At 41.2% G+C, this 24,726-nt stretch overlaps 3 protein-coding genes across 3 annotated transcripts; all 3 read right to left on the bottom strand.

Moving 5' to 3' along the window:
- Positions 1-2,791: 2,791 nt before the first annotated feature.
- On the bottom strand, positions 2,792-3,886 carry LOC119731414 (G-protein coupled receptor moody-like). Its single transcript, XM_038204585.1, has one exon. It carries the CDS (start codon positions 3,884-3,886, stop codon positions 2,792-2,794), a length of 1,095 nt encoding a protein of 364 aa, XP_038060513.1.
- Positions 3,887-5,439: 1,553 nt separating this feature from the next.
- LOC119731102 (aqualysin-1-like) lies at positions 5,440-13,958 on the bottom strand. Its single transcript, XM_038204117.1, has 9 exons — positions 13,899-13,958; positions 13,295-13,422; positions 12,490-12,630; positions 10,991-11,132; positions 9,426-9,653; positions 7,446-7,636; positions 7,054-7,231; positions 6,332-6,465; positions 5,440-6,029 (listed from the first exon to the last, which is right to left on the bottom strand). The coding sequence occupies exons 2-9, from the start codon at positions 13,403-13,405 to the stop codon at positions 6,024-6,026; spliced, it is 1,131 nt and encodes a 376-aa protein (XP_038060045.1). The 5' UTR covers positions 13,406-13,422; positions 13,899-13,958; the 3' UTR covers positions 5,440-6,023.
- A 3,143-nt stretch (positions 13,959-17,101) lies between these two features.
- Positions 17,102-23,285, bottom strand: LOC119731461 (hematopoietic prostaglandin D synthase-like). Its single transcript, XM_038204629.1, has 5 exons — positions 23,153-23,285; positions 19,393-19,485; positions 18,784-18,899; positions 18,311-18,424; positions 17,102-17,705 (listed from the first exon to the last, which is right to left on the bottom strand). Exons 1-5 carry the CDS (start codon positions 23,283-23,285, stop codon positions 17,541-17,543), a joined length of 621 nt encoding a protein of 206 aa, XP_038060557.1. The 3' UTR covers positions 17,102-17,540.
- Positions 23,286-24,726: the final 1,441 nt, after the last annotated feature.

Here is a 24,726-nt window from a genome sequence, read left to right as displayed (position 1 = left end):
GCTGGCTGCTATTTTCGGCTCTTTCTCAGGCATGGGTATTCAAATGACTTTCGCCGTTCTCCCCGTCTTCGGATTTGTTTGTCATTGATCACGCTGGTGAGGAATTTTCCAGTTGATGGCTCCGGTGTCCCAAAGTTGTTGAATTCTGGGTATAACTTGCGGTACCCAGTGGCCCTACCTGTATTCAAATTTCTAACTGCGCTATTGACTACATTTGTGGTGACTGGTGTGAAGGATGACGGAGATGAAGCCATACGAGTTTTAGCTGTTTTCCATTCTGGATGGACCTGTTTTTGATTGCTTTTCCCAAGTGGCGCTTTGCCGAAGTCTACACTGCTTGTTGTTTCTAAAGGCACAGGGAGGGCCTGAATGAGGTATCGGAGGCATCAGCATTGCCGGTATCTATGTACACCATCTGAAGTTGTCGGCGTTCTTCATTGAGCAAAGGTCGGTCTGAAGCTGTGGGGATGTGACGTTTTGCGGCTTTTTGAGATAACCTGGATAAAGCGGGCATATGCTTGGTTGATTGTAATGTTGTGGGGATGCAGACAATGCCTCTTTTCAGGTCACTGGTGAAGCTTGTCCATTCGAATTCCATCTCGTTGTTGGGCGAATTTGGCGATGCGCAGTCTGATTCTGATGTGGATTGCGATGGGTCTATGTGGGCTGCATGGGAAACCGTGCAGGACATGGCATGAGTCTGAAAGTGGACATCCGCCCTCCAAGGAGACACAACAGAGGTCTGGAGAGTGATGCGTTCCCCCAGCGGGCCGATCTGAAAGACCTTCGTTGTTTTATGTCCCAGGTGGAGTCTTGACTCAAGACTAGAATATCTTTCGAGACGTCGCATACATTTTTTCGCGATATCAAAACTAATGAGCAGCCTAATTAAACAATTTGTACTTCGCGATGTTGTGAGAGGCAAGGTGTCTTTTCAGGGCCGCGAATAAAAATCCTACATTCGTGAATTACTCTGCAATACGTTTTCATGTAAATTCGAAACCGTCGTTCAGGAACGCAATTAAAGTATCTATCCATGGAATATAAGTGATACAAGTGTTACAGTTATTTGGGAAAACCTTTAAAATGCATTACGCTTTGTGCTTTGCGGGTATCTCAGGGGTGTTTTTTGTTATTTTAATGAAGTAACAATAAATGCACAAACGGTTAACTCATGCCAATCTAATATGCAATACTAAATCATTGGCTTCTAATTCCATAACATATATTATGTCTACGCACGAACTGAATATGAATAACCGAACCAAACATTTCACAAGACCAATTACAGTGTATGAAATTATTGGTGTATATTATGTTGTACATCGAATTCCGAATTAATATATTGAGCCCACGAAATAAAAGTAGTCATCAATCCATTGAATTTAAATGAAACAAGTGTTCAAAAAACTCGGGAAACCCATGATACTTACAATGATATTCATTTTGCAAATTGATCTTGGTGCGCAACATTTTGTATGAGGAATTCATCAAATTCAGCGTTTAGACCCCTTGCACCCAGCGTCCTCACAGAGGGTGGGTCTTTGTTCCTTCGTGATACAAATTCTGTCCTTATTTTATGTTGACGTTGGTGTCCACACTAAGTCTCTTGGTGCCCATCATTTTGTTCGAGGACCTTATTGACTTCTGCGTACAAACTCCTTGTGTACAGTGTCCACATATAGGTCAGGTCTTTGTTATTCATCATACAAGTTATGTCCCCATTTTATGTTGACATTGGTGTCCATACTAAGTCTCTTGGAGCCCAGCATTTTGTATGAGGACCTCACTGACTTCAGCGTATGGACGCCTTGCATACAGCGTCCTCAGGACAGGTCTTTGTTCCTTCATCATACAAGTTATGTCCTCATTTTATGTTGACATTGGTGTCCATACTAAGTCTCTTGGAGCCCAGCATTTTGTATGAGGACCTCACTGACTTCAGCGTATGGACGCCTTGCATACAGCGTCCTCAGGACAGGTCTTTGTTCCTTCATCATACAAGTTATGTCCTCATTTTATGTTGACATTGGTGTCCATACTAAGTCTCTTGGAGCCCAGCATTTTGTATGAGGACCTCACTGACTTCAGCGTATGGACGCCTTGCATACAGCGTCCTCAGGACAGGTCTTTGTTCCTTCATCATACAAGTTATGTCCTCAGTGAGGGCGCTCTCCGCAAAATAAACTGTTCCCGTTCCCTCACCAACCGGACAACTTGGCATATAAAGTGGAAAGGGTGAACGACCGATAATCTCTCATATAGAAATGCCGGATATGCGCTTCAAAATATTTAGTGAATATACGACAGCAGATTAAGGAAGTTTAAAGCGTTAACCAGTCCATTCTCCTTGAATTCAACAACGAAAGTACTTTTTACATTCATTGCTGTCCACCTAGAAGTATCAATTTGCCCGAATCCAAATTTTGTCGAAGGCTGAGTATGCTATTGATTTGGGTGTCATCATTTGTGGAATTTATCATTGAAAATGATTTGGATAATCACTGGAGTCTTGATCTGAGGCCAAATCTCGGTAATAAATGCAGTGTATCCATGCTTGTTGTCCAGGTAATTACATGTGCCTGCATAATACACTGTTGTGAAAAAAAGTTTTTAAGAAACTACAAAATTACCAATAACAAAATAGCGACTCTATTTACAGAAGCTTTTGTCATCAAAAGCACTTTATGGACAAAAACAAATCTTATTTTCATAGGAAAAGAAAAGAAAACGCCTTTTAAAATTGCCGAAATGATCTGTGCCTTAGAAATTGATTAGAGTCTCGTAGATTCTACGGAATCTTTTGAGAGGAGCTTTTAGATTCTGAAGTATACCTGGAGCGTATCAAAGCTCTCATCACTGGGCCGAAATGTGGATGCTTGACGGCATAGATAAGAGGATTAATGCAACAACTGATGAATAAGATCAAGGCGCCGTACAGCTCGTATCGGTGGTTGCTAGTGACATCAATGATGGCATGAGGAATGACGCAGACCATGAAGACTAAGACTATCAGAAAGAGGTTCTTGGTTATTGCCAGTTGCTCATTCCTCATACGGCGGCTCAGTCGACGTGAGCTCAGGGTGCTTTTGATAGCCCTAGCGGACTGTTGAGAGCTACTGGTATGGGCATCGTCACTCTCTTGCTTTGAAGAAGACGAGGGGCCAGAACGTCTACCGCTCGATGACTGCAGACCATGTTCATGTTGTCCACGCTTCTTGAAGTGACGTCTAACATGTCGCCAGATCAGGAGATACGAAGTAATGATGACAAGGAAGGGCAGTGGGCAAAACACGGCAAATTGAAGGTTGTCGTACTCGTCTGCTCTCGGATGAGTTTCAACATCTTTGCAGGAGCGTGTCTCAGGATCGAAACCAAGGCCACCAATGCCAGACAGTGGCGGTATGATGGTGGTACACACGGGTATTAGCCAAGAGCCAAAAACCATCAAGGCAGTCTTCTTGGGTGTGTACAGCCATTGGTAGGTCTCCATAGGTCTAATGACTAGGATGCATCGGTTCAGGGCGATGTTTGCAAGGGTAAATAAGCTAGTACTTATGGTGATGTACACAAGAGACGCCGAGGCAACGCACATGATGTCGGGCTGCAATGGGTAGCCGGGAGTTTTACTCAGCAAGCCAGGTACAGTCCACAGGATTGCAAAACTGGACAGGAAATCAGTCACGCTCAGGTTGACCACGAACACGTTGGTGATGTTCTGGAGTTTCTTGGTACGGGCCACGGCAACCAAGACTAGGCAGTTACCGCTGATTGCCAGGACTATCAGGATAGAGAACCCAACGGCAAGAAAAACCAACTCGGGGTACGTGTACAGGACTTCAAAGGTTGAGTTCAGCTCAGGAGTTGAGTTTGTAGAAAACGCCATTGTTGCAGCTGCGATTGCTTCTGTTGTTTTATTATTGTGCTTATCAAAACTTATGTATTAAACTCCAGTCCACAATACCCGGTGTCTAATTCGAAACCAAATTCAGGCACAGTCCTTTCAGTGTTATGTGCTCGATGTCACGGAAAGGAAACGCATGTACAGTTATGGGATGGTTATTTTTCATAGAAAAAAAGGTCATTTCCTATCAACAGTTGTTTTTTGTAACGAACTTCCCGTTTCATATTACCTTTGTCACTATGGCATGATTCCAAGAACTTTTAAGGACAATAAAGATGCACAAAAATAATGCATTACCGTGATACATGTACAAACATCTTGTGGTTTGGCCAATAGTAATGTTGTCAAGCGATAACCAATATCCACTGAACTTTTTCCGTAATAGATGAACAGCGCCTGTCGTGCTTTTACATCATTTAGAACATTTATTTCACTGTTGCCATTCTTCACAATGTGTATCTTGTAGAATAATAGTTCAGATAAATGTGTACTGAGAAGAAAAAAAACTACATTCGGAGATCTTAAGAAGCTTGTAGGGATATAACGCCGACTCAAAGTGAAGGGCTTAAAGATTGCACGGTCTCGGAAAGTTTTGTGAAAATACAATGACGTCGATGATATAATCATCGATGTGTATAGAAGACAGAGTTGTAACCAAGTCATTTTTTTTTTCAAGTCATGTCAAGTCCCAAGTCAAATTTTAGCAAGTCAAGTCAAGTCTCAAGTCAATTTTTTTTTCAATTTGCACCCATCTTTATATCATAATGCTTCTGCATATTTCCCCGATTTTTAACAGTAATTTTGATTGACCAATAAACTATAACAAAACTTTATTTGGTTGTACTGCGACGACCACAACCGGCGTTTTCTACATTACGGTCCAAAAGATAATTTTTTGGCATAATTTTTATTTTTATTTGATGTAATCAAATTTGGTAAAAGCATTTCTCGTGTCAATATTAATCAAACTAACGTCACAGCTCGAGGGAAGTTTACCTATTTTAAGGGCCAACATCACCCTTTTTCGTGATTTGTGATGTTGTCCCCAAATTTGAAGTTGTTCACCTCAATACGCTCAAAAGAATACTTACGATCATGGGCGTAAACCCCGGGGGAAGGGGAGGATAATCCCCCATATTTTTTGACCGGGTGGATGGGCCGCTTGATCATCCCCGCAATGTTTGTGGTGAGGAAACCCCAAAATGCCGATTTGAATATATATCTTGTGAATACAAAGTATGTAAAGTTCAGGGGTCATAAGTGCACAAGTTTTCTAACTGCATGTACAGTTGTATCATAAACAACAACCCCTAGTGTTACGTTGTATCCAGAGCTCCCCCCCCCCCCCCTTTGTATTTCCCCGTTTTTGGCGGGATGGTCATTCCCAGGACCCCAACACCCCACTCGCCGACACGGATTTACGCCATTACTCATAAAGTGAAGTTAGAAATGCTTTGCATCTTTATGCAAGAACTGTCAAAAACATAATCGGCACTTTCTGGACAGACAAAATAAAAGATGGGATTGGTGCTGTCTTGGGGGAAAAGGAAACCTTTCTCATTCGCTCATGGTTTATTTGGGAATACATTGAAAACTTACATATTACTTGGCGATGTACTTGCTATTGTTAGAAATCGTTATTTATCGTGGTCGTTTACTGTGAGTCTATGCAAATCTTTAAACTGAAAAATGGAATGACTGCTGAGTAAAAGCTAATTTTATGTGCGAATATTTCATTCACTGATAAGAACATGCAGACAAAGGCGCTTTCAGAATTCCGATTGTGGTAAGATTCCGGAAAATATGGAAAGAAAAAAAATTCGGATTTACAATTGTAATCCTTTAACTTACTGCGTTGCACTTGTCAGTCGCATAACAATTTCTGTTAGTGTATCGTATAAGTGGGAACAATTTGAAGGGTTGTTATTGACCGAGTCTGAAATAATGAACGGTACACACACATTGTTTCATTGGAATTTTAAAAGGCCGTCTATTGGGATTCATGGCCTTATAAGTAAATGCAGCACAATTCAGTAGGATGGCCGGAAAAAAGGGAATGACTGTTCAGTTAATATCTGATTTCCTTCGGACGTCAGGCATAGCTGAATGCACCCACCGCTTAATACTGTAAAAGAACCAACAGAGAGAGAGAAAATGTGTGAATCAAATTAACTTGCCTGATGTTTCAATTATGCGGGTGCTTTTGCAACTTTACAAGTCGAGCTTTGGGGAGAAGGCAACAGAAGACAAGGGGACTTGTGTCGTATAATGAGAAGAAAAGCGGACGAGTGCACCATGAATAAATATGTGAATATTGTTTTTCCAATCCACATAGACTCTGCAAACCTTTCTTTTAGAATGAACAGACTCTATAACAAACGAAAATTATGTATCATTTCGATAAAGGCCTATTTTGATTTGAGTTACCTTGACATAGAGTAGACGGTTAGGTGTTCCGTTGGGGTCAGAGACAACGCCTGGTGTAGCGTTGTTTATTAGGGCGTTCTTGACCGATGACGGTGTGGCGTTGCTGTTTTGACCAAACTCAAGCGCGGCAGCACCTGTTAAAAGTAATAAGCTTAGATTCGTAAAACACTTAGATAATGATTGTTTTTCGAAGGTTGAAACAAAGCATAACTAAGATTTTTGTGCTGATTTTAAAAATGCCGATCTATGTCAAGGGAGATGGTTCATTGTGTTTGAATTAGCTGTTGTGCCTAAAAAAAAAAAAATTTAAAAAAAGGCCAATATATAATAAAGTTTCAAAACACTTTGATCTTAGTTTAAAACGCTAAACATTATTATAATAACTGTTAACTTCAAATGAAACTGTAATTTAAAAAATAATGAAGTTTGCAGGACGAACCTCCGCGAACGAACGTGAAACGATCGCTTAACAAAAACTCAAATTTCTACTTATGAACCGCGTCACGTATCGTCAAAGGGTGACATCCCCCTCCTGAAGTTTGCCCAACGTCGTCAATTTCAATTTCTAAAAATATTTTTCATAGTTACAGGGTGAATGTTAGCACCATTTTTTCCCCTCACTTGTGTATAAATGCATGTTCTGACGTAAAACTGTTGTAATGTCAACTCAATAACCCCTCACTAAGTCAACGATAACCAGGTGTCTACTCTCGTCATCTTACCTGTTACGTGAGGGCAAGCCATTGAGGTCCCAGATTTGTAACTAGAACCTGAGTTACTGCTTGTACTGTATTTAGCACTCAAGATGCTGACACCAGGTGCGAAGATATCAACGCAGGACCCGTAGTTGGAGAAATAGGCCCTCTTGTCGCTGCTGTCTGTAGCACCAACTACGATCAGCTGAGAGAGTAATATGCCCGGTGAAATTTGTCAACTTGGGCTAATCATTTTCTTTTCAGCGGTTAAGATTGCTGAAACGCCATTCCAGTCAATCATAGTGCGAATTGTCGAAGAAAAAAGTCGTTCTAAAATCGAATAATTCCTTGCAATCTGGTCCTATAATTCGTTTCGTAATTATAAAATAAGTTAATGGTTTGTGTTCCAAACTACTCACTTCGTTAATATTTTGAGGGTCTCTGTTGCATGCGTCAGCGTTGTCATTGCCTGCTGCGTGTGATACTAGGTAGCCATTATTCCACAAATCTTTCACTGCAGTGTTGATGGAGGGGCTACTGGAGAACCCAGAGAGGGAAATGGACAGGACTCCACCGGCTGAGCCACCGTGGTTTTTTACAGCGTCAAATCCTGCAGAAATATGGAAAGAGTTTGGCAGAGCGGATCTACATTGTATAACAGTTTCTTGTTTTGATTAAGTAGATCGGGTTTCGATTGATTGTAATTGGTGTGCTTACCAGACCACATTCATGGGAATAACATTCCAGCAGGGTTCTTTTCTCCTAACTCAACAATTCTCTTTTTTCTTATTAGCTATATTTTGTGCCGATATCCGTCCGCTATTTTTTCTGAATTTCGTGTTAAACTTGAGACAAAAACTGCTTTCGGGCTATTTCAATCAATCTTTTTTTAAGGAAATAGTACCGAAGATGCACCAAAAAAAATCTGTTGATGATCATCAACCATGAAGTTTTGCACAACTGAAAACAATCGGGGAAAGTTTATAGTGCCACGTTGGCGACTCCAGTGCAGTGCACTAGCCACACAATCATTAGTACGGCAAATTACCGTCTTCAATTCTGCCCATACCCGAAAATGTGGGTCCTCATCATATTTACTTTAACGAAACGTTATTTTCTCAGTTGTTTGTCGGCTGGGAAACGGTGGAACGGGATTGGTGTTTTTTTTTCAATATCATAACGGAAGTCGTTAGAGCACGCTGGCACGCAGCATTCAGCCAATTTGCTTAGAACTCACACGTAATGCACTGTTTGCTGTCCAAGCCTTCGTTTGGTGTTCAACATGATGGCGCGTGAATGAAAAGACGATGGGCATGAGGGACGTTTTGTCAATGAAGTGCCCCTGAGATTACTGTACGTGACCACAAAGATGGGCCAGACTTAAAGGGAGTCAGTAGCGGTTCTGTTCCTCGCCTTCCACCGCTGTGACCCGTGTTTGTGTATTGGGTTTTAGTCACTGTCTGATTCCTTGGCTTTCCTCCAGAATATTCTTAGGGGTTTTCCCTCCACCTCTAAGACTGTAATTTCCTTTCATTGTCTTCTCTCCACATGTTTCTACAAGCTCGCAAGCTACAGTGCCAAGGGCGCGTTTGAGGATTCTCTGGTTTCATTACAACATCCTTCGGAAACTGACTAATAACTCCTAATGGGGAGCTACAGCACACGCACTAAGATCACCGACCCTGGCACTGTACTACTCCTCTGCAAAGTGGGCGTGCCCTGTCTGGGGAAGATCACCTCATGCCAAGAAGCTCGATACTGTGTTGAATAACACCTGCCGCTTGATAACAGGTTGCCTCAAACCAACCAACAACAGCAACATTATGCACCTCCTCACTAGTATTGCTCCACCTGACATCAGAAGGGAAGTTACCAGTTGAGTTGAGATGACCAACTCGCCATCTCCTTTATGGACGCCAACCTCTAATAACTGAAGTCCTGGAGGAGCTTCCTTAGTTATGTCGAAGCCTTGACAACATCCCGGGAAGAAACAAGAATCAACCTCTGGAGAGAAAGAGTCCAAACAACCCTCCTCCAACTGACATAAAAATCCCTCCTGCTGAAAACCTCCCTCCTGGTGCAGAAGCAAAAGGGATTGAGTGGAAAACTCTCAATCGCCTGAGGACAAAAACTGGTAGATCCAAAGCTACAGTGTACACTAGCCCTATGGGGTTACACAAGACCGGCTCTAACATCTGTGAGTGCAGAGAAGCAGACCACACCATTGATCACTGCCTCAAATGCCCACTACTACCCCACCCATGCAGCTCCAGAGACTTCGCGAACTACACCATGAACGCAAAACATGTACAAATGGAAAACGATCGTGTGATGCTTTGAAGATACGAAAAGAAGAAGTTTGCCAGAGGTAAAAAATAATGCAATTGAAAAAGACTTACCATTAAGAATTGTGCTGAGATAACAAGATGGATCGCACACCTTTACACTGAAGATGTTTGCCTGACGCGCTAGACCGAATGTGTTACCCGCTGCTGTCCCAGCGCAGTGCGTACCATGCCCGTTGTTGTCTGTTGCGCCGAAGAGCAGCGAAGCTCGTCCACCGAAAGAAGTGTGAGAAGTTTGTACTCCGGTATCCACGACGTAGATATTCACTCCTTTACCTTGGACTGAATAGAACAGGATGAAGAGGTCAGATTAACCATTATATGGTAGATGCGGAAGATTTTACGGATATGTTTACGGATATGTTTACGGATATGTTTACGGATATGTTTACAGATATCATCGGGCATATAGAAGGATATATTAATTTCACCTTTTGAATTAGGAGGGTCCCGCTTCTAACTCGAACCTGAGGCCAGCGGGACATAGTTACGCATGCGCTTTTGCGACAGTACAATTTATGAATAGTAATAAACACAACACATTCCGAGTTTTAAAGGTATAGTCCATCATTTGTAATTTGTGCATTTTGTTCGTTTGAAGCAACAAAAGTGTTCAAAATCTAATGAAGGATACTGAACAACTAACCTGATAAAGTTTCAGCTCAGCTTCAGCTGTATATTTTGAGATAAACAGCATTCTAGGATCTCGATTTCAAATCAAAAGCTGCTGAATCATGTTTTGAATTGGGCCTGAATTCAGCGTCCGAGACACGTTCTCACTGAGCCGATTGCAGCCACGCGATGTTGCGCACCGATTCGACGCATGATAGCAGCCTCGCGCTTTGCCGAATAAAAAAAACGAATTACTAACGGAAATTTCCAAACGGTGCGTCTTCACCGTTGGAAAGGCCTTCTTTCGTTGATTTCTTCAAAATGACAGATTGCCAGAGAGAATAATTTCACAGAGAGTTTAGTCCCCTTACTATCTTTCAACCAAGTATGCTTGTCAACAATAATTACGTCAGTTACTTTTTGGATAGTTGCAAATGATGGACTTTAGCTTTAAACGAGTGTGTACGTGTGAGCTGTGTGCAGATGTGCATGATGTGCTTGTGCATGAATATGCTCATAAGTGCGAGAATTACGGTAGAAATGTTGAAAACCCTGTTACATATATTTTTTTGCCTTGCCTATACCATTTCCAGCCGTTAGTAATGCCCTCGGATTTTGAGCCCAACTGTCAGCATAACTACATGAAATACAATGCGTAGTCTATGGATTCCACGCTCGTTTCAGACTTACACGGTTGAACCACTATCTGATCAGGAAAATATGCGACTGGAATAGGACTAGTGCTCCAACGTTCGATTTGTGAGGACAGCATTTGGTATACGCTGAAATTCTTTCGGGCGATAATTAAACGGAAACTATTAGTTTGCCAGATATAGTTGTGTGAACGTTTTTATTCTACTTTTAACGATCTTTCCAAATAATATTACCATTACGTCAAAAAAAAGGGGCTAAAAGGGTGCATTGTGACATAAAGTCACCTTTTAATTAATGATTAAAACTTTTCCCGAATGGGGTGAACTCTCCGCGGCCTTTTAGCTGGAACTTACCATTATCATTGTAGGTGTAGTAGTAATCAGTTCCTGTGCGACTATCCACGCGGTCGATGCCCCACGACGGGTTATATTGATTGCCAGCAAGTGTAGTGATGCTGTCTTGTTCTATGTACTCAATGCCGTCAATGGAGCGGATCTGTACACATTTTGAAGAATTTAGCAGTGGTCATTTTATGGAAAACAGTGGTCATTTTATGCACAATTGGTTCTCTTTCTCAATTTTGTGTTGACTGATTCCAGCCACACGTGGTGAGTGGCAACCCTGTCTGTGTTTATACAAGTTTTGTGACAATTAATCCCCTGATCGATTGTGCCTCTCTGCGTCTTGGTTCAAGACGCCAATGTCGATCTTGTCCTGTCCTTCTTACATCAGACATCTATGATTAAATAATCCCCATGCACGTCTTAACACAGTCGAGTGATTATAAATAGCAAACTATACCTACCCAACAAATACAACAAATTCTTTATGATTCTTGAATGGCAAAATACAAAGTACCAACGTAACAGGGATACAGAAGGTATACCCTTTGGATCCTAAAGGTAATAGAATGACCCACATGGAAGCAAAATGGCAAGTTGGCGAGGCTGATTTGCCTATTAATTGACCAGCAAACATTTTGGCACAAGACCGATACGTTTCTCTCTTGGAATAATTATTATTAATTATTTCTGGGAATAAAACCAAGGATTCCTCGAAAGCGCCCTAGGCACTGTAGCTCGCAAGCCTGAGGAAACCGGTAGATAGAAGACAATGAGAAGCAATTACAGTTTTAGAGGTGAGAGGAAAACCCCAGCAGAATATTCTGAGGAAAATCCACGGAATCAGGAAGGGACTGAAAACCCAATCCACATACTGGCCCAGGCGGGATTCGAACCCGGGTCACAGCGGTGGAAGGCAAGTGAAGTACCAGTACGCCAATCTGACTCCGTTATGTAATAACGTCGAATGAAAGTGTACGTGAAAAATAGCGATGAATAACTTCTCTGAAAGTTTGTTCTTTGTCAGCACCCACGTTATGTAAACATTTAACGCGTTAAACTAAATAGGTGTTTTCTGAGAATCCAATCCTACTTTTAACTTATCCCCATGTATATTCATTTCGCTGATTCCGAAAATTAAAATTTGAACAACGAAAAGCGTTCATTACGGCATGAAATTGCCTTGGAAGTTTGCGAAACACTCTGCTACGTCGCCGACTTCGGCTTCAATTTCTGGCTTCGGAATTATTTGAAATAATTAAATATGAAATGGAACACTCTAAATATTTGCTTTATTTGATGAAGGATGGAGAAGTCCTCAATTTGGTTTCTGTCCTCGATTTATCGATGATGTTGCACGTAGGCCTATGTGTCCTCGATTTACACCATAATCACGCAGACAGTCGTGTTCACACTGTCAATCGTGGACGTCCTATTGTCCCTCTATTGTCCCTCTATTGTTTGTACTACTAACTTTTTAGGAAGACTGCCATGTGTTATGAACAGCTTACTTCATTAATAAGGCGTGCTGGAATCTTCAGAGTGAGGACAGGCAAGACATTACGGATTTTGGTCAATGATGGAGTTGCTAGATCCATATTGGAGAAGCGGCTCAAAATATCAGCTGCAACTCGGTCCAACTGGTCTGAATCCTGGTAAGAAACATAACATGAAATTTAAGATTTATTGGTGTTAAATGCTATCGCCGTAAGCTATTAGAGAGGCGTAACGGAAATCATTTCACTGGAGTGCAACGCACTGAGTTTTTCCCCCGGAAAATCAGTTTACTTGGCAAATTATATCGGTATATTTCTTTCAAAGCGACGATGTTGATTAAAACCGGTTCCTACATAATTATTGGTTTTACATGCTTCACAGTGCCCCTCTTCATCAAAATAGGCTTTTTAATACTAATAGGTCTTGAAAATGAAAAAGTATAGGTTTATAAAGGTTTGATAGGTGCCAAAATATAAGCATTTATAGGTTTTTAGGGTGCATAACTCTGCAATTTTGCAGCACGAGGTTGCAAAAATACAGCGAATTGCTTACCTCCAGTTCCCCACACTAATAAAGTTATCTAACACCAATTTCATGCAAACTGCCCAACTTAGAAATGTGGTCATTTTAGCGTCATAACTAAACAGTGTGCCAAATGGAGTTTTGAATTTAAAAAGAAATGTTTTATTTTATTTTTTAATTGTAGGTTATAGAAGTTACTTGAATTATTTAAAAAAAGAAAAAGTAAAATTAAAAACAGTTGAAATATAGGTTTTTATTGGTTTTAAAGATTTCGCTGTGAAGCCTGGTTGTACTCACCTTGATCTTGACGATCCAGCTGTCAGGTACAGACCGTTGATCGGATGTAATGAGTGGAGCTAGACCAGCACGGGCCACGGCCACGCACAGCAACACTAACACAAACTTCATGATCGAACTTGCTGAAACTTGAATGGGGTCCAAGAATGAATAAACTCATTGTTACCACGATTGCACCTAGCATTGAATTATGTAACACACACAAAACTATATATTTTATTCTGGCTTGAAATCTGTGCCTATTATATGGTAAATATGATTTTGAAGCTTTGCTTGATGCAGTGAGTCTGCTGATGACACCATAACTTGGGATTACAAAATGTACAGGTATCTTTTATTACGAAGAGTATTTTCTCACTACAGTGTTGTTTCTGAAGCAACACCTCTATAGAAAATATTTACAGTCACATGAAAACGTCTGAATGTTTCATCTCGGCACCACGAAATCGAAAGCGAGACCTGGTTTGAGACAAGCAGAAATCAACAAACGTGCAACATACTGGATCGGGTACCTGCAGAATGCGAACATGGAACAATAGCATATCGGATCGATTGCTTCATGCACGGATTAATTAAATCAAGCTTAAACCTTCTTTCTACTTACCACACAATATACTCTCTGAATGTTCAAGTTTCCAAGTGCTCACAATCACTCAAGTCTGTTTCCTTTTAACTATGTTAGTGACTTGCTATCGGCCACTGCAAATATATCAGTGTGAGCAAAACTGGAGAAGACATATGGCGCAAAGATACGAAAATGAGAACGCGTATTTTATCTAGCGGTCGAAGTCGGTTTTGCCAGCAAACAAGTTTATCCACAGATTAGGTGCTCCCAATCTGGACCATTTGAAATAATGACTGTGCAACTTGGAAAAGGTTACCAATTACGTTAGTATTTTCCTGTGAGTAAGTACTTTTGGACTTTTAAGTATACTGTATGTTTTCGGCTTTACAGTGTGTACATGGTGTTGCATTTTCATTGTGTTAAAAATAAACACCTTTACAAAGTTTCAAGCAACCGTTCTGTTTTCTTTCCCAAAACTCGTGGACGACAGATATAAACCTTACGCACAACAGCCATTTGGAGGACAGTGGTTTGGTTGTGCTGATTTGTGCATAAATGTTGTTGCTATTAATTTAAAAACAACAAAGATAATCCAAGGTGGATGTTATGCATCATGGTCAAAGGCAAACTTTTATAATTTGTTTTTTAATTGAGCTGTTTTAACTTATCAATATCAATGCTGATTGCTAAATACATGTTTCATCGTGCTATTTTCCCACCGATTAGATATACGTCGTCTGAAAATGGGTCATATTCGTGAGAAAAACAATTTCATGTGAGGTTGTTTTTTGTGTTTTTTTATCACAACATCCACACGTCAGAAGTTTTATTATTCCAGTCCCATTCTTTCTGTTCTCTTTCTCTTGTGTAAAGTATTTTTCCACGAAGTTATGTCGAGGAAAAAGAGCGCATTTGTACTTCTACACACAAAACTGAAAATTGCCGTGGTCGAATTTTGAGCGCGTGATTGACGCCAAAAATAAAATTATAACGCCAATCAGTACACATAGGGGACGTCTCTATAGTCCGAAGTACCATTGGTCCGAAGTCCCATTGGTCCGAAGTCCCATTGGTCCGAAGTCCCATTGGTCAGAAGTCCCATTGGTCCGAAGTCCCATTGGTCCGACGCCCCATAGGATTAGGGTTAGGGTTAGGGTCGGTCAACCTGAACAAGTGGAACTACACAGTAGTATGTTTCGGACAAGTGATGGGACCAATGGGACTTCGAACCAGTGGGACTTCGGATCAATGGGACTTCGGACCAATGGTACTTCGGACTATCGCGATAGTCCGAAGTACCATTGGTCCGAGACTCAACCGTACACATCCCCCTGCATCAATATTCAATGCACTGTGAGCTCACATGTGAGATGCAATCCTTAAAGGGAAAATACAACATTTGCAAACATCAAAAAATAAAACTACCAAATCATTTTGAAATACCTTGCTGGACTGTTAGTGAATGACAGTGTAAAGCATCCTGGAAAATCATGGAACCTGGTATACTGTCATTTTCAAGAAAAGTGGTATTTTTGTATCAATTTCCAACGCTGATCGGGATCGGCCAATCAGCGTTGGAAACAACTGGCTTTTTTTCAAATACTGGCCCCAATTTATCATCGCACTTGTTTGCAATCGAATACAAACCTATGAACGGGTACGAGCCAGCTAGACTGGTTCCCTGACCTTACAATTCCCCAATGTATGAAAACTGCTCTTTTTCTTCTTATATGGAGTCAGGGAACCAGACTACAGGAAAATGATCGTTTTTCTTGGTTTTTATAGCATTTTCGAACCCAAAACCTCAAAAAAGTCAGTGTAACTATATTTGCTATATATTTCCAACCCCCCAATTCCATCCATTTCTGAAAATTACAGCAAAAGCAAATGATGTATATTCCCTTTAAATCGGAGGTGATTAATCAAATTCTTATAAAAGAGGTTGGTTTCCTTGAACGGGGTTATACTGCCCATGTGCAAACCTTGCGAATAGTCATGAAATTCCCTTTTAATTCTTAGCGCGTTCGAGAATCATTTTGTGAATGTTGTGTTTGAAAACAGAGCTAGGGTACAACGTACCATTAACTTCCCATTCCCTGACTCCCACAAAATACCATGTATTAGCATGAATAGCGGGCGCAATTTCTATAGATTTTACGAAAGTATTCCCCTTAAAAAAATCTGCCTCTTTAACGCCCCAAATCCGAATTTTCCACAGAATCATAGGATTTCAGCGTTTCTTGATAAAAGATGCTTAAACATTGATGCGATTAACCTACTTTGTTTTCAGCCTCCCACCCCGCCCTTTTAATGACAACTAATCGCAAGAATTAATGTTATTATGCTTATTTGAATACAAGTTACCAAATCACTGTTGTCTCCGTGTAAGTCCAGCGAAGTGGTTTTTTTAAGTCCAGTGAAGTGTGTTTTTTTTATTACATTTGTCTGCTCACCAAGGAGGTGAAAATTGCAGTCAAATGTGGGTTTCCTTCTTCTTGCACCACCCTTAATTATATGCGTTAATTCGCAAAAAAAAACCCTATTGCGTTGTTTCGCAAATGTTTTGCGTTCAGTTTAGCATGAATTTATTTTTACCGTCAGTTCAAACCTAGCATCACAATAATTGACAATGATTTTCATCAACAGCAAATAAATGACAATGTTACAAAGGTGTAAATTATCAAATTATAGTCCTGTTCCATCGTTTATTTTGTTTGTCAATAAAGTGCATGGAAAGCGTATGAATGAGGTTTGTACGACACACTAAATTGCTTCTTTTTTCCCCTTTAAAAATCCTCATTGTTCCTTCCATCAATGCAACGGCGTAGCCACGGCGTGGGGGCCGTGGGGGGCGCACGCCCCCTATAAAAAGTTCGCCCCCCCCCCCCTGGAAATTTGACCAGCCGTATGAGTTACCGTGATTAGCTGGAAGAACGTTAAGTCCCATTTTCCCTGATTTTGTGCGTATTTTTCAACAAAACCCTTTCTTTTCGCGTGTGGTTGTTTATTTAAACGTCCGTGGAAAGCAAATACCGGTAGTTATTGTCTAACATTAAACATCCATATAGGTTTTGAACAGCGCCCCATGGGCAGATGGTGTCCAGCCCGCCCCCCCTCCCTCCCCCCCCCCCCCCCAGCCCCCCATTTGATTTTACGGAGGTCGGGTGTCCAGTGAAAAAACTCTCTACCTTTCAGCACAGTTGACATTTTTGGGCGCCCCTCCATTGTAACCTTAAGTTAACTAGCCAGTTTGACGGTGAAATGAGCCCAACCTACGAGTCACAGAGGTTCAAAGTGATAACCCTTGAGGACCAATTGCAAATTAAACAAATTAAAAAGGCACAGGTGATATGCGTATAAAAGCTCTGTTATATCAATTATAATATTCCTGAATCTGGAAGCCATAAGTGACTCAAAATAATACCTTGTGATTTTTTTTCAAAACCAAAGTAAGAGACGCCACTTATGTTCTGAACGTAGGTTGCAAGTTTCCACTCCCGTCATTTTTTTTATCAACTGTAACTATTCAAATTTAAGGAGAAATGAAATCTAAAGTGAAGCAGAAATTCAAGACACTGCATCCTAACAATGCTACGAAGTTTCTCAGCTACGGGACGTAAGAGGAAGATAGTGGATGGTGGTTGATGGAGGATAGAGCGCCGGTGAATCACAGGGAGGTAATCACCAAGGTGTAACGGGACGAACCTTCCTCCACTCCGCAATGACCGGGTTAGACACCACACGATCAAAGACAGCCTTCAGCACAGGGAACTTGGCCAAGGAATTGGGAAAGTAGACGTTGGCAACTTCCACCATAGAGGCGAAATGGAGGTCAGCCGCTGTCAGCTGTACGAGTAGAAAAGGGAAAAGGCATCGTGAATCGGCGCAATTATCCAACAGTCAACCCGGCCTTCCACCGGACTCCACATCTGACGCTGGTCTTTGTTTCCTCTTTAATACGCGTACTTTGTACTATTATTGTTGATAAGTTTCAATGCGAAATCCTGTCCTCAGTGAGGGCGCTTTTGCAGGGGTATGTACGTTGCGTTAAAGGGAATGTACAACATTGGCTTTTGCTGCAATTTTCAGAAATAAAAGGATTTGGAGGATTAGCATGTTTTAGCAAATATTGTTACGATGTACGCACGAAAGGGAATTGCCATAATAAACCTAGAGGGGTGTTTTTGTTGAAAATAGTTGGAAATGTATTATGTTTGATTTGTTTTGACTTTTGGACCGAAACGTTTTCGGCTCGGGTAATTATCAGCATCCAAACTCCAACCGGTCTTAAACATGTGTTTAAAATCGGCCAAGCACACATTAATTTTATTACTTTAGTCAAAGGTCATAGATTGGCAGCGCAAAGCTTGAAAGGAAGTTATTTCAGACACAAACTGGGGTGCACTTTAAGATATCAAATCGACAATCTCGTTGGGCAGTTTTTGATGTACCTTGTTACTAACGAAGTAGTCCCCTGCGTGCATGTGCTCCAGGGCTCGCAATCGCTCCAGACGCGAGTAGATCAGTGGTACCTCAACTTCTTGGAAGTTCTTGGTATGCTTCGCCTGCAAAAAGAAAAAAATAAACGAGAAATAAACTTGCTTTCGGGCAACTTCAGAGAAAAGTGGGCGAACGAGAATCTGAAAAGATGAGTGAATGGATGCAGTGTTATCTGCAAACAGCATCAAATTCCTTCTGGTAACGAAACCGAAAGTTCCTTAAAACCTGAAGAAACCTCGAGAGGGTGAGAGAAGGTGTTGGAGCGATTTTTAAGTTGTTACTATATGTTTTTTAAAAGACCGCTTCTTTGCAAGGAGAAAGATGGGTTTATCTCATGCGAAGCCTTCGAGTGCAATAGCCGAGTAATGCAGCAGTCGTCGAATGTATACAGTCGTCGCATGCAACAGCCGTTATGTCGCCTTACCTTTTCCTCTTCGGTGGTGGAGAAGAAGATGAGATCCCATGGCGGTACTACGTCATCAGCGGTGTCAATTATCATGTCGATGCACATACCTTCAAACTCATCTTTGCCATAGAGATCTACGATGAAATCAATCAGAATCAATGGCAGATCACACCTTATTTATGGATTATTTGCCAATCTTATTATTAGACTTTTTGTATTGTTTACTTGTGCCAACAATGCAGATTGTGGCGCTTAATATATTTAAAACTTGTGATTAATACGGAACGCCCTTGTTTTAAATTTCGAAAGTTAAGTAGACCTAAGGTGGTAAGCCTAAGGTGGTAAGGTGGTAAATCAAGGGTTTATATAAGTTAACTGCCCCAGGTTCAAGGTACTGCAGAGTTTTCAACTTTAAGGCTAGAGTCCCGCCCCGTTCGGCCCTGGTCGATACACCACAACAAAACTCGGACTCATCTCGATTAAAGGTTTCTCAAAATAGTTTCTAGCCATTGATGAAGCCGAACTAGAGACGAAGACGAGGTTTGGAAAAATCCCATAAATGATATATTCGAATCTGAAACGCCCTCTCACGGCTTCAACTTCAATGGATACGTGAGTGTTGCTTACTGTGTTTTCTGGCGAGGTACATGATCATCGATTTGCTCTGCAGGATTATCTTGCCGTCTATCTCCAGCATGGGAAGTTGAAATGTCGGGATTGCTAAATGTAAAGAAAATTTGCATTGCATAAATTCCTCTTTTGTAATGGTGGATCACAATTAAACCCATCCCCATATCAATGCATTTTACAATATCATGTGGGCCTGTTAGGTGTGATCCATAATTATAAACAATTTCAAAAGCGTATACAAAAGTACAAAACGTACTCTTTTTGACAGTCCCCCTCCCCCCCTCCCGAAAGAGTACTTTCAAAAATATTGATTTTCAAAGATATCTGGAACAGTCATGCATGGTTCCCCGATTAATTATGGACTGGCGTTTTGAAGATAGGCTATAAATAAATAAGGGGTGGCATGGGTGGCTTGTGCGTAAAGCGCTCGCCTCTCACCAAGGTGACCACGGTTCGAATCCTGGCTGCGGATCACATGTGAGTAGAGTGTGCGACAACCTCGTCCCCAGTGCTTACTTTATTTCCAACCGTGTTTCCAATAGTAAACCCTGGATAGGAAACTTTCTTCCTGTATCCTGATTGGATACCGCAATTGGCTAGTAATGGATTTTTATCGTGTACTTGGTGCTATATTATTCACAACGTGCAGTACGTGTTTTCGCGGTCATTCGTCCACGCCTTCTCGAAAATACTAATTTCCTTTCCAATTTGCTCATATTAATATGAAATATGATACTGCATGTTGTCTCGATAAGATCGTAACAGTTTGATTTCAAAAATCGTGTTTTCAGAACTCACGCCGTGCTCGCGCTGCTACGAATCGACTCTGTTTTTACCCCAGACACCACATACAAAAACAAACGCTAATGTGTAACGCATAGCCAGGCACCAGACTGTTCCTCATTTGCATACGTGTGCAAAAATCTTGCACATGCAAATGATCCAATACCAGGGTGAGAGAGCAGGTAGTGGTGGGCGCGTACTGCTCGACACCCTGGGTACGAGGTTGAGTGTGCGAGGGTTTTTCTCCGGGCGCTCCGGTTTTCCTCCCTCCAGTAAAATCAAACATTTTCGATCTCAGGCTGTGCTCCGTGGTCATAAATTATAATGGGTCGATGTGGCCGGCAGCCATAGGCGCCTTATACATGTACATTCCAGCGGCCCGACCACATTGTAGCCGCGTCCTTCGCAATTCAGCATACCAGCTGCGGGTAAGGATGATTTAATCTCCCAATTTATAAGTATTATTATAATTATAATTATTATTAAAAGTGGCGACTGAAAAGGGCTGCATTAGGCCAAAAAAACTTTTCTTTAAATGTCTTTAAAATTGTGCAGCAGCAGGATTCCAGTCAAACCAGTGAGTTTGGCGGTTTTGAGACATTGAATAAAAAAAGTTTTCATTTCGCCGACGCGCATGGCTACGGCGACGCGCGCGCATATCCCATACCAGAAACCGGAGACTTTTTTTTTTTGGCCTTAGCCTAACTATCTTTGTCACCGGCGTGTAGCATGCAAGGAGCTGAATAACAAATAAGTATGGCTGCACCCATGAATCACGAGCTGCCGGTGTTCGCAAAGTTCAGGCGTGGGGGCTTATGAAAGATCTTCTGAAAGCCTGTTACAAAATAATACTGGACCGAATATTGACCGAAATTTTAAAAGCGTAGGCTGTACCCACTTACCCCCTCCCCGAGTGTACGTTTGCCGTTTGTTACGCTTTTGACAACGTTGATGATTATGGATGACCCCTTACTGTCTCCCATTTATTCTGTATTTTCCCATCGCTTTCACATTGTCAATAATCACTTGCATTAAAAAGTGCTTTTTAAAATTATTTCACGTGGGCTATGACGAACGAATAACCCATATATTCAACTTAGTTTTGAGTCTACTTTAACAAAATGGGGAAACGGTTTTCTGTTTAGTGTAGGCCTAGGCCTCGGCTGCCTATGAATGTACGCTTCGGATCACCAGCCATTACAGTGCATTGAGTAACAGGTTCAAGGCATAAGCGTAGCAAACAAAATCAATGTATGCTGAATCATAATAAAATATAAATATTATACCAATTTACCATGATTCAGCATACATCTTGTGTTGTATTCAGCAGACATCGCTTTTTGGTTTTTCCGGAACACTTCCGGGAAGCTTTTTTTTTTAATCTCCCATTTTTTAATGGGAGACTTTTGAGACTTTAGTAGTAGCAAACACACCGGTCCTTTAATGTTCGATTGTTTGCGTCATATTGAGCATGCGCACTTTAGCTTAAACATGACGTAAACAATTTCAAATGACAGGTGTGTTTGCTGCCACCAACTTCTCAAAAGTCTGCCATTGTGTCTCCATCAATGGAGAACGCCACGGTTTTACTCATTGATCTCCATTTATACAGACTGTAAAATGGAGATGAATGATTCTACTACACCAAAAGCGCGCAATGTAATAGGGAAAAAAAACTCAAAATCGGACAGAGAAATCGCCACCCGGTGACGCTCAGGAGCAAGGCGGTAATGTCTTTTTTACTGGAAATTAACGATTACGACCTCTAGGACAATTTTCTTTCTTTTTTGAAGGACGCCCCACAGAAAAATGATGTGATACCCCCTGTTCCTAATCTATTGCCATGGGCGGATCGGGGGGGGGGGGGCAACGGGTGCCATTGTGTCCCCCCCCCCCCAAAAAAAAAAAAAACACCCCAAAGTTTTTAAGTGGCCTTGCAATAAAGGCAGGCACTGCGTGCACCATCATCTTTTCCATCAAAAGATTTGGTTAAAGTGGTCAGAAATATAGCCATTCGATCGTTTCACTCCACTAGTCACATTAATTGTATTGCCTAATATCCACCTACACGGCATAACACTAACAGGTACCATTATGTACACCCCCCAGGTACGGTGCATAGAAAGAAAATTTTCAAGGTTGGTCCCATAATTGCCCCATTTTTTTTCGCCGGCCATTGAAAACTCATAAGGGTCGGTGGAGGTGGGGAGGGGTGGCTGGGAAGTCATTCGACGATTGGTGCGCTGTTCATAATACATATACACGCACACAAATCTACAAAAAAGTACATGTACAGCCCCGTTCCCAGCAGTTTCTGATGTTACATTTTATTAATTTGTTTATATTTATTTGAAATGCACAGTGTCATTCCCCATTAAAGTAGGCCTACAAATAAATAATCCAGGCGACAAGAAATTTAACAAACGTCCGATAAGAAAAGAAAGCTACACCGTACAGGACCATGAAGAGGCCTGGCAAGGTTTTAAAAGGCCGAAAGGAGTAGAGAAGTGAACTACATGGGACAAAATACATCTAGTTATCAAAACTGCCAACAGAAATTTTAAAATTCCATAATTCCAGATACATGTAGCCGATTAAAAAACAAGTGCGAGTGCACAATAAGCTCTGGCGAAAATTGCGACGTTGATGGCATATATGGCCCACCATACGTTTGGTAATTTTTCGGGACAGACAGAGACCATCCGACCGACCGACCATCCGACCGACCACCCGAAGTGACAAAGCTTAAAATCGCACCCCGCCCACCTTTCGGGGATACATTTCTTACTTCTGGATACCGTCCACTGGATGTCAGATCTTAATTTCATTTTTTCAAAGGAGTTCAGTTCTTCAAAGTTTCTGCATGCACCAGAGAGTCAAGCAGCAACGATTGGAATTGCAAGCCGAAGATTGTGTCAATTACAACTGCAGTTAGCTGTGCAAAAAGCGCAGGCCTAAATAAGTGCGTACTTACTTGGTTTCACAGCCGGCCAATCGCTCATCTCATATCGCTTATCCTCGAACTTCACTCCAGCCAGTTTGAAAATATAACGGATGGTTTCGGCCCTGCCCCTGCCATCGAAATAGACCAGCTTGTAATTGGACATTTTGCTTGGAAGCTGCCGTTTGCAGAATATGAAATGTCGGTTTGTCACCCAAGGTCGAGAGTGACACGTACTGGTCTATGCATGGTTACTCGGATCTACGCACACTGGTACCGAAAGGCATACATGTACAGTACATAACCCACGCCCGGATGAACCTGCTTTGGGGGAAGTTGTAAGCCATTAGACCACGGTCCCTGGAAATAATGGACAAGGATAGACTTGAAACAGTCTACTGATTTGGGATATTTTTTCGACACAAGATAAATTATCACATTCGACTAGTCAAAAGTTGCGAGACTGTCGCATGCTAGGTTGGTCGCCTGAAACAAATAACCTTCCATACACATTATAATTATACTGTGCACAGCTTGGGGCAAAACTGTATCATCGTAACTGTTACCAGAAGCACGTCACCTATCAAAACGTAGAAGTACGGGAGCGAGATACATACTAGCTTTCACGTGTGCACATTAGTTAAAAAACAAAATCATTAAACACGTCTGAACCGATTTCGGTGATGCCTGTATTTTGTTCTGGATTTGAGAATTTATGGACTAGAAATAATGGCATCAAAAACTTGGATTTTTTTTCGGCAAAGCCGTATTCTTTATGTCTTTTTAAACAAATATTTGAGGTCAAGTTGGGGACAAAAGGATGTTACTTAGTTTTGATGCGGGAAAATATTGTTTGCTTACGTGCTGTCTGACTCCGCGTCCGCATTTTGGACTTCGGCATTATAACCTAATCCAATCTCCGTCGATTATGTACAGGTCTACAACAATAACGTTATCAATCAACTATACTCGCTATGTTTTTCCTGATGCGATCCACTTTATATCCTACTGCGCATTAGTATAATGTAGACTGTGCCGTCCATGTATCACTCTTTCAAATGACAGGATAAATTTAAAGAAAACAAGTGCTCTCTGCGTTCATTAAGTTGTTCTTTTATTCACATTCGGATCCCATAAGATAAAAATACTCTAAGCAACCAAGTTGTCCATCCAACTCCAGTGCAAATGACCAGCAAATTGGGCCATTGGAAAGCATGCATAATATAATTTTTCTCTACTTTCATTGACACCAAATGTACTATTTTTGGTATTTTGATTGATAAATTAGTAATACAGCCATGCCACTTTCATGTCAAATACCTACAAGTTACACAACTAAGGAATTGTATTACGTGGTTTTGCTGCTTTAAGAAATATCCAATTGTAGTAAAATCTAACGTGTGCGAAGTCGTGTTTTGCCAGGTCCATAAGAACCACGCACTATTCAAGCCTTTCTATGATAAAAATGTGCATCTAATAGGTTCAAGTATTTTCAACCAGGTTATATATTACATGTATGCATAAAAGAGTAATTTTCTTTTTAATCTTTAAACCGATTTGTAAAGCTGTTCGTTATATGCGCTGGGTTGGATTTGCAGACTTGCTGC

This window comes from Patiria miniata, unplaced genomic scaffold, assembly GCF_015706575.1.
Source record: "Patiria miniata isolate m_02_andy unplaced genomic scaffold, ASM1570657v1 HiC_scaffold_23, whole genome shotgun sequence".
NCBI classification, from domain to species: domain Eukaryota; kingdom Metazoa; phylum Echinodermata; class Asteroidea; order Valvatida; family Asterinidae; genus Patiria; species Patiria miniata.
The sequence above is the reverse complement of the archived record's forward strand: the minus strand, read 5'-3'. Positions and strand labels throughout refer to the sequence as shown.